Source organism: Melanotaenia boesemani, chromosome 19 (assembly GCF_017639745.1).
Source record: "Melanotaenia boesemani isolate fMelBoe1 chromosome 19, fMelBoe1.pri, whole genome shotgun sequence".
In the NCBI taxonomy this organism is placed as follows: Eukaryota; Metazoa; Chordata; class Actinopteri; order Atheriniformes; family Melanotaeniidae; genus Melanotaenia; species Melanotaenia boesemani.
Genome location: NC_055700.1, coordinates 3,597,797 through 3,607,835, shown reverse-complemented (window position 1 = coordinate 3,607,835; position 10,039 = coordinate 3,597,797). Strand labels below are relative to the sequence as shown.

Here is a 10,039-nt window from a genome sequence, read left to right as displayed (position 1 = left end):
GTAAATGGAAACAAACTTTAAGTGTCTTATTCTGTGCTGTGAAATTGTGGGTATCAATCAACATTACTCAGCATCGCCACCTACAGTTGGGGACTGTAAACAGACAGCATTACGCTGCATAAAAATTATTTTTAAAAAAAATACATGCATGTTTTTACTTAATATCTTGTCTGTGGAGAGGCCACTGAAAACAAGCCCACAACACACTTTTGGGTTAGAACCCACCAGTTGACAATCACACCAAAGCTATGTGTGCCATCTACACTTACCTAAACAGACGAGATTCAAAATGGAGTCATCATGACCTGGTTCTGCACATTCCCTCAGAGGAGATTCAGATTGAATACAGTCAGAGTTAATCAACCACACAGATCTGTATGAGGTCGCTTTTCTGTCTCCCACAAAAACAGCAGAACCACAGTCCAGATGTTCACAGAAAACAGCTGCAGTTTCCAGGGTCCATCCAAAACCAACCACTGGTCTCCATTCTCCCAGTTTCACCTCCAGTGTACCAGAACAGCGACTGGCTCCTCCCACCAACCTGACATCATCAGGATCTGAACAGAGATCAGAGAGTCATCAGTAAAAGAACAAAGTGAGTTTGATGAGAAGAGAAATGAAGCAGATCAAAGCTGCAGCTCCTCTTCTACCTGAGCAGGTGAGTCCAGCAGCTCTGCCAGGTGAGCAGGTGTTTCTATCAGAGTCTGAGCTTCTACAGTCCAGCAGAGCAGACTCATGGCCTCCACACTGGAACTCTTTGGTCCACATGGGAGCCTCCCCTTCTCCATAGAGCGCCCCCTGGAGGACTGAAGGAGGCCCACAGCCGAGCTCCCTGCAGACCACCTCTGCATCCTGCTGGTCAAGGTCAGCTTCACACACTGAGGACCAGGTCTGGTCAGACTTCACCTCCAGTCTGCCTGAACACACACTGGATCCATTCAGCAGCCTGACAGAGTCTGGACACATCACACACCATCACACACACAGTTACACCATGATGAGGAGGAACTACTTTTTATAAATGGATCATTTTACACATCAAGAAGAAGAACAGATGATGGAATCATGAACCAAAGAAATCTGAATTCTTTCTTAGTTTCAGTTCCTCTGTCAGATGGTGGGGAGGATGCTGGTCAGGCCTGGCAGGCCCAAATGTAACACAGGGTTAGATATTTGGTTTAGTAGTTTCCCCGTACATCTCCTGTCCCTGAAGGTCTCACCTGTGTGTGCTCCTTCACGTGATCGCAATCACATGGCGGCGCTAAGCCAATCTGTTTACGTGGAGCGATTATACAGGTCTGCTCTGGCTTCTTCCCAGCAGATGCATGGGGAAAAGCCAGGTGACAGAGCTGCTGCAGGTTCGTTTTTTTGTTCCAAACAGACACGAAGCAGATGCTGCCAGACCCGACCCCCCCCCACCCCCCCACCACCACCCCCACCTGAACATCACCAGGTGGCCCCTGAGGATGGTGAGCAGCTGAGTGTTGAATTAATAGATTCTTGGGGAGTAAAGACATGACATAGTAGAAAAAATCGTTCTGAATTATTAATAATAAAAAAATTTGTTTGTATCTATTTTAGAACAATTTGAATGGTTGAGGAAATGCTCAGCTATCTCTGTATGGTTAGGTTAGGTTAGGTCAGTAGTTCAGGACTCATCCTCCTGCTTTGCAGTAGGAACAGAGACATTTCTAGTGCAGCAGACTGGGTGGCGGCTTTCAATCCAATCAGAGAAATATTTACATTTTCTAGATATCAGAAGATCAATTAGCAACAACCATATAGCATCATATATGTTTTCTCCCACTAATCTAATGCTTTACCTGTGAGTTTACAGATCTGGAGATAAATTAGACTTCATGTGTTGCTACATGAGGGAGACAAGGACATGACGGATTGGTAGCCAGATCAATTTCTCTTGGCGTTTTTGGTGAAATCACTGAAAGCACCTCTAAGTAAAACTAAATAGTGGGAGGCCACCAGAAATAATGATTGTGATGCTGTTACACATGAGATTACATCGTTGGAGATACTATATAATAGAACAGCTGATAGAATAGAAAGCTGGACTTCAGGACTTGATAAGTGATTTTCCAGGGAGAAAGCTCCACGTTGGGCTCTTGGTGAAAAAGGCTGAGCAAGGACAGTGATTGTGAATGAGATTGCAAGAACATGACTCAGCAATAGTGCACCTTCACCTCTCCTTGATATCTTATTACACAAAGTTCTACCTTTTAAAATGTGTTTGTTTAACTTTTAAGACGACTCCCAGCCGTTGTTTGGATGTAAGACCTTCTCCTAAGAGGTTTGCTTGTGACCGTTTTAAATTCAGTTCATATACTACAATAAACCATGTGAGGTCCTAGTTTATGTTTCTGAGTCTATTGAATTTATTTTACTTCTGATTTTTTAAATTTCTTTATTTATATTAATTTTTGTTGCCTCTTGTTCAGTGATAATGTTAAATGATAACGCTCACAATACAATAAATCATAAAAAATGAGCGGCCATTTTGTTTTTGATGTTTTAGCTGAAATGTGTTTCTGCACATATTAATACATTTTATTTATAGCAAATACCTAAATCTAAATTAATTTCATTGTACCTTTAGTGCTTCCCCTACCAAGTAGCCTCACTGTCATGTTTTTCTTTTCACAAATATAGGTATGATGGACAAAATATCATTAAAATAGAAAATTTATGTATTACAGTATCACATTTTTCAGAGGGGGGGCCCACTTCACTTTCTTTTCATGGGGCCCAAAATCTCTCGCAGCGCCCCTGTGTATACATGATGTACACATTTAAGAGAAAATGTTCCATAGAAAATGCATCATTTGTTCACTTCTTTTGTTATGTGCAAAATAAAGATCTAATCACCTGCTTTTAAGCTTTGTGTGCATTATGGAATCTATCAGTAGCAAAGGTGAAGGAGTCATCTGTCACTGGAGGGTTGGTTGTGACTGACTTATTGTAGTAAAGATCGGGTTGTGGGTGTGTTGGACTGAGCCTCCGTGACTGTGTGAGGGAAGTGACGTAGGGAAGCGAAGGTTAGTTCCGGTTTTTTAGACACAAATGAAACACGAGGCATGCTGAATAAGCTCTCCCTTTGCCCACGGGAATGTTCTACAGAGTTGATGACAGTCTGTTTGTTACCCTGAGTGTTTAGTTAATGAAGAAAGTGAGGATCTCCTGTTCTATCTGTTATATGTGATCCGAGCTAAGTTAACCTCAGGCATTTAGTTGTAGTAGGAGGACGTCTCTGTTTAGGTGAATATGTATGTGTTAGACAGCAGACACTTCAATAAGTCTGTCTGTATATCCGTGTCAGTTACGTAGCGCAGATTAACAGTTTAGTTCAGACACGCGATGTCATGTGGGGAGGGCGTGAGCGGCACGCTCTCTTATAGACATATACCCACAACGGCCACTAGATGGCGCCAATGCGCTGGTACAACCAGCCAGAGTGCTCCTCAGTTTAATGCTGACATTATGTGGGGATTAGTTATGTTTATCTAAGTTAAGTCAGGCCTGCTGATTTAGGTGCTATTGTTTAGTGCAGGTCTGTTTAAGGATATATGTTTGTAATTTTCATGTTTGTGTTTGTGTCACATTGAGACCAGCTACTGATTAGAATCTGCTCATTGTTGCAGAACTGTTAAGACACTGCTGAGTGGAACACCTGTTGTATCTGCCCTGGTTGCAAAGAATCCGCGCTTCGTACTGATGTCCACAATCTGTTTATTTCTTCTCTGAAGACTCATGGAACACCGTGAAAACTAGAAACAACAGAATGTTTGAATAACAACATCACATATCAGCCTTCACAGTATGAACAAAATAAAATCAGTCTTTACCGTGTACACCACATAAACCAGTGGTAGATAAGATCGGTAAGCATAAAACTCCTCTGCTTTGCTCGTACGATGCCTCCTTTCTCTTTTTTTTTTTTTTTTTTACCCTGTCCTGTCCAGCATCCTAACATACAGAACGGTGATCTGTGTGCCATATTTTGCTTGACAGATTTGCTCTACCAAGGGAGATATGTTATATACATGGCTGCCCTTGATATTTTTATTATTTTTATTGTAATCTTATTTTCTTTAGTCTTATATGTCAGTGCCGAACCTGACAGGGAGATAGAGGAAGAGAGAGAGAAAAAAAAAAAGGAGAAAAGGACAGGATTAAAATGTGTAAATAACAGTTGTCTATGCTGCCCAGAACATATCACAAAAAAAACCAACAACATAAACTACCACAGTACTACATGATACCGAAAGAAAGATAGAATGATGACGATATAAAAAATTACAATAGTCATCAAACGTACCTACAGACAAACATACTAACACACAAACATCAGCTACATCTAGTGAGAAGTGGATGGAGAGACGAGCACATTTGTGAGCATGCACGTGTTAATATGCATGTGTGGCCATGCAACAGGGAGGAAATGTGTACCCGCAAGGGGGCCGCGATCACGCCGCACCCTGAAGCATCAGCGGGGGACGGGGGGAGCCCGAGGCCCCAAAGGCCAAACAGATCCACAGAGTACCAAGCCCGGGACAGCCAAAGCAGACAGAGCAGCGGCCCACTCGGACCAGAGCAGAGGGGTCCCCAGACCGGAACCCCCGGCGCGACGGGGCAGGGGCACCGGGCAGCCCAGGGCGATGGCGAGCAGGCCCAGCGGGCGCTGCGGCGCGGGCCGCACGGAGGGCAGGCGCCCCACAGGCCCAAGGGCCACCCTTTCCCCCCAGCAGAGCCCCACCCAGGAACCCGACGGGGCCCGACCGCCCCAGGCAAAACCACCGTGGGCCACGCCAACCCAACACCAAGGCCAGGCACCCCAGGGACAAGAACATGTCCGCAGGTCCCATCCCCCCCCCCCCCCCCCCCCCCAAAAAAAACCCTCTTTACCCCAACCCTTACCCATTCATCATTGATGTCTAGGTTGTGATTAAAATCTAGTGGGGCGGGCAGACGCAGGGGTCCACCGGGGGATCCCGCAATGGGGATCCCCCAGCCAAACCCACCGCCTCCACCCGCCCCACAGTGCCCTATGTGTAGTGTGTGTGATGTGGGGTGGCGGGGGAGGAGAAGGGCTTTTTGGGAGGGGCACAACCTGGGAGAGAGATCCCCGTCCCAGCCGGGCCCGAGGAGGGGCACAACTGGGAGAGAGATCCCCTTCCCAGGCAGCCAACTCCCCAGCTGGCCCCTGTAGGCGCCCCCGCCTCCCCAAGACCACCCGAGGGAAGAGGGGCAAAGGCCCGGCCCCGCCAAGAGCCCGGCACATGAGCGCCCCGGACACCCACGCCACCACACCAGGGGACCAGAGAGCCCCAGGCCGCACACACGCATCCTGGTCGGGTCCAAGGCACAGCGCCCCCATCCTCCCCGAAGGAGCCCCCGGCGGGAGAGGAGAGAGTGAGAAGGAGAGCAGATTCCACCCCCATGAGCCTTATTCCTCCCCACTGCCCACCAGGACTCCCGCCGCCCCCCTTCCCCCTACCCCCTACCCCTCCCTTAGACCCAACGGACACATGCCTCCTTTCTCTGTCGGACTCCCGCTGTCTGTTTCCCGCTCGCCACTTCCGGGTCATGTGACTCACTTAAACTTAACTCAATAATTTTAACCAAGTAGTTTTAACAACTTATGGCAGGAACCTTATGAGGTACAGAGAAAGTATTTAATTATACACATACCAAAAAAAAAGAAAAGCCACAGCAACATGTTACGTCTCAGCGTTGTCATGGAAGCAACTTTGCAACGATATGTGTGTAGCCTTTAGCCTGTAGCTTGATGAGGTGAAACACGCGGTGAAGCACTTTAAAGCCCGTAGCTGCCCAGGGTATAGCCTGTAGTAAGCTCGTAGTTGCCCAGAATGTAAAGCGATGCTGCGCTTGTAGCCTCTGGATAGATTAGGTCACGTTTTCACTGTATCTGTATCTGTATCTGCCCTGGTTGCAAAGAATCCAGAAACAACAGAATGTTGTCAATGTTGTCAATAAACAGAGCTGGGCTCACAGTTCAAGAAAGATCCTCGCATGCGCCTCCTTCCTGTATCCTGTCTGATACACCATCTTGTTACCATAAAGCACCTAAACGAACTGGCTGACCCCTCTACCTATACAACACTTATGGTTTAGAAGAATTATGAGGACATACAGTCCCACAAAAAAGACATGCAAATTAGGGAAGAAAAATCTATATTCTAATAAACAAAATGAAGGAAAATGGAAATTGATGAAAGGGGAGAACAAAAATCTATAAATAGGCAGGCAAGGCAGTTTATTTGTATAGCACATTTCATGTACAGGACAATTCAAAGTGCCTTACATAAAACAAAGACATTACAGATATTTAGAATAGTAAAAGGCATCAACACATAATCACAATAAAATAATAAATTACATTAAAATGATTAAAAGCAAGATAAGTAAAAAAAGTTTCCGTGCAGATTTCATGCATAGGCGCATGAGAAAAGAAATGTTTTTAACCTGGATTTAAAAATGTCTACATTTGGTGAAAGTTTAATCTCCACTGGCAGTTTGTTCCACTTGTTTGCAGCATAACAGCTAAATGCTGCTTCTCCATGTTTAATCTGGACTGTGGTCTGGACTCTGGTCTGGACTAGTTGACCAGAGTCCTTGGATCTAAGAGCTCTGCTAGGTTTATATTCTCTGAACATATCACAGATGTATTCTGGGCCTAAACCATTCTGGGATTTGTAAACGATCAGAAGGGTTTTAAAATCTATTCTGTGACTGACTGGAAGCCAGTGTAAAGATTTCAAAACTGGTGTGATGTGTTCAGATCTCTTAGTCCTGGTTAAAACTCTAGCAGCAGTGTTCTGGATGAGCTGCAGATGTTTAATGCTCTTTTTAGGAAGTCCTGTTAAAAGACCATTACAGTAATCCAGTCTGCTGGAGATGAATGCATGGATGAGTTTCTCTTGGTCTTTCTGGGAGACTAAACTTTTAATTCTGTTGATGTTTCTGAGCTGGTTTCTGGGCTGGTTTCTGGGCTGAGGAAAAGAAGATGGCTGACGCGTAGGTGTATCGCGTGTATAGCGTGTCTCACTCCCACAAAAAAACTATCATCTATGCTACTCTAACTTTTTAGGATTTCATTGGTCTTGGGCTGAACATTACTTGCTTACTTAATTTGACATTCCCGGGTGAACCAACGCTGAAAAATGCCTCCTAAATCAGCGTCTGGGAAAGGTAAAACAGAAACGCTTGATTCAGCACCTGTTGACGACTGCGGTGCTCTAACTTTAGCATCCATTGCTGGTCTCTTAGAAGGAAATCGACAAGCCCTTTCAGCTGACTTTAAAGAAACGCTAGCAAAGCTTGAACACAAGCTAGATCGCATTCACGCTACTGTTTCCGATCACTCGGTGAAGATTGGCGACCTCGAAAAAAATGCCACTGAACAAGATTTACGTCTGACAGCTCTGGAAGAAACTTGTGCGACGCTGAGTGACAGCAACGCTAAGTTACTTGCAAAAGTTACAGATCTCGAGGCCCGTAGTCGTCGGAATAACATCAGGGTGCTGGGCTTACCCGAATCCATCGAGGGACAACAGCAACCGACCATCTTTTTCTCTAAGATGCTAGCCGAAGTGTTTGGAGACGTACTGGATGCTCCGCCTGAGTGCGACAGGGCCCATCGTACCCTCTCCGTTAAATCCCAGCCGGGGCAGAGACCCCGGCCGGTAATCATCCGGCTACACAAGTTCCAAGTGAAGGACAAGATCATCCGAGAAGCCCGGGCCAAAAGAGGCAAGTTGACGTTTCAGTCACATTCTATAGCAATATATGAGGATTACCCGCCGGAAATCGTGGAACAACGCAAAGAATACAGTGAGGTGATGTCACAGCTGTATAAACTTGGATTAAAGCCAACCCTACTGTACCCCGCCAGACTCTTCATCAAACCGAAGGAGGGAGGTAGGATACACCTGCCATCAGCTACAGAGGCCAAGAAGTATGTGAAAACATTACCATAATAAACATCGTCTGGCTGGTCACGAGATGAAGTGCCACAGTCATAAGAACACACTGTTTTGTTTTGCCTCTTGTCTCATTGGTGTTCCGTTTAGTAGCGAACTCTAGTGATAATTATGAAATTGATCTTGGCCTTCTTTAAAATGAATATAAACTTCTATGCATAGCCATCTTTTGTTGTTATTGTCATTGTTTTGTGGAAGGCGAGTGATAGCTAGAGCTAATAATGAGGTGTCAGTCGGTATTTCACATGAGTGAATGGATGTCCTCTGGTGTGTATGAGTGTGAATGTGGCTGTATGGATGTGAATGAGTGTGCATGGTTGTCCTTGTGGGTTTGTTTATGCATGTTTATTTTATGTTTGTATGCTTTCCCTGTGGTGCTAAATGTAAAACCGCTGTGCTTAAATGGGTATGGATGATTTGGATAATCATGATGGAGATGCTCAGCACTGTTGTGATAATGTTAATATTACTTGTAAACAATATGAACCTGAACAACTTAAATATCTTAAGGACAGCAACAATTTTTCTGCAATTCATTTTAACATTAGAAGCCTCACCAAACATCATGATCAATTAGTTTCTCTATTATCTGCCACTGGGTGCAGTTTTGATGTAATTGCTTGTAGTGAAACCTGGCTATGTGAAAGGTCATACATTGATGCTCTTCATCTACAGGGCTATAAATTGTATTTCAAGAATAGACTTGGAAGAACAGGAGGGGGAGTATGTTTATATGTAAACTCCAGATTCCATGCCAATGTTTGTGAAAATTTAAGTGTGGGAGATGATCAGTCTGACTCACTTTTTATTAATGTAAACACTGGTAAAGGTTGTAATCTTATTATTGGAGTGATTTATAGACCACCCGATTCAAATCCTGCTATTTTCAATACCAAATTAGAGGAAATTCTTTATGGATTGAACAAGAAAAACAATAAATGCATCCTCCTTGGAGATTTCAATATAGATATCTCCAAGGATGACGCTATCAAAAAGGAGTTTGCTAACACTCTACATTCCTCCTCGTTTTTTCTAACCATAAATACTTTTACTAGAGTATCTAATTCATCCAGGTCTATCATTGACAATATTATTACAAATATTCGGAATTTAAAGTTAGAGTCTGGCACAGTCATTACTGACATATCTGACCACTTTCCTATTGTTTTGTTCCTTAACTTTGTATGTAAACCCGTACCTGCTCGTTGTAAGAAAAAAATCAAAGTACTAAATGAGAAAACCCTGCAGCAACTCTGTGAGAGCTTGGAGGCTAAATCATGGACAAGTGTTTATGATGCTAGTGACCCCAACACTGCATACGACAGCTTGACTCACGAATTAATTAATTCTATTCATAACTCTATTCCTGAGAAGACTGTCACATGCAGTGATCATAATTGTAACCCTTGGCTTACCAAAGGGATACTAAATTCTATAAACCACAAAAATAAACTCTACAAGTCCTACATAAAAAACCCCACTGATGAAAATAGAAATAAATACTTTAGGTTCAGAAACAAACTTACTCATATTTTAAGGAAAAGTAAATGTAACTACTATACAGAACATATTAGTGCAGCCCAAGGTGATTCTAAAAGGACATGGGCAATTCTAAATAAAGTCCTAAACAGAGGTCAGAAGTCACCAGTGTTACCTGACTCCATGGATGGCAATCTATCCCTACTTGCTAATACCCTAAATGACCACTTCATTTCCATAGGTGAAGACCTTGCAAACAAAATCAGACCTCCTATAGGATTATCTTACAAAAACTATCTTTCTGGCAATTATTTAAATTCCTTTTTTTTTAGACCTACTGATGCTGCAGAACTCCATAAAATCATTATAAATCTTAAGAACTCTTACACTGCAGGAGCAGATGGAATATGCAGTAAAATCCTGATAGCTATTGCCCATATAATAGTAAAACCTCTCACACACTGCATCAACTTGTCATTACTTCATGGCGTAGTACCGAAAATGACCAAAATTGCCAGAATCACTCCAATTTATAAATCTGCAGA

The 10,039-nt window shown here is 43.6% G+C and overlaps 2 protein-coding genes across 2 annotated transcripts in view; both read right to left on the bottom strand.

Annotated features, from left to right (window-relative positions):
- Positions 1-10,039, bottom strand: part of LOC121629681 (scavenger receptor cysteine-rich type 1 protein M160-like) — a 530,109-nt gene that overhangs the window by 499,995 nt on the left and 20,075 nt on the right. The window lies entirely within an intron of this gene.
- The window catches only part of LOC121629683 (scavenger receptor cysteine-rich type 1 protein M130-like), a 40,388-nt gene that overhangs the window by 25,937 nt on the left and 4,412 nt on the right, over positions 1-10,039 (bottom strand). Inside the window, exons 2-3 of the mRNA XM_041969403.1 lie at positions 651-956; positions 270-557 (exon numbers count right to left, since the gene is read on the bottom strand). Of these exons, the coding sequence (XP_041825337.1) occupies positions 270-557; positions 651-956 (594 nt within the window). The remainder of the gene's footprint in view (positions 1-269; positions 558-650; positions 957-10,039) is intronic.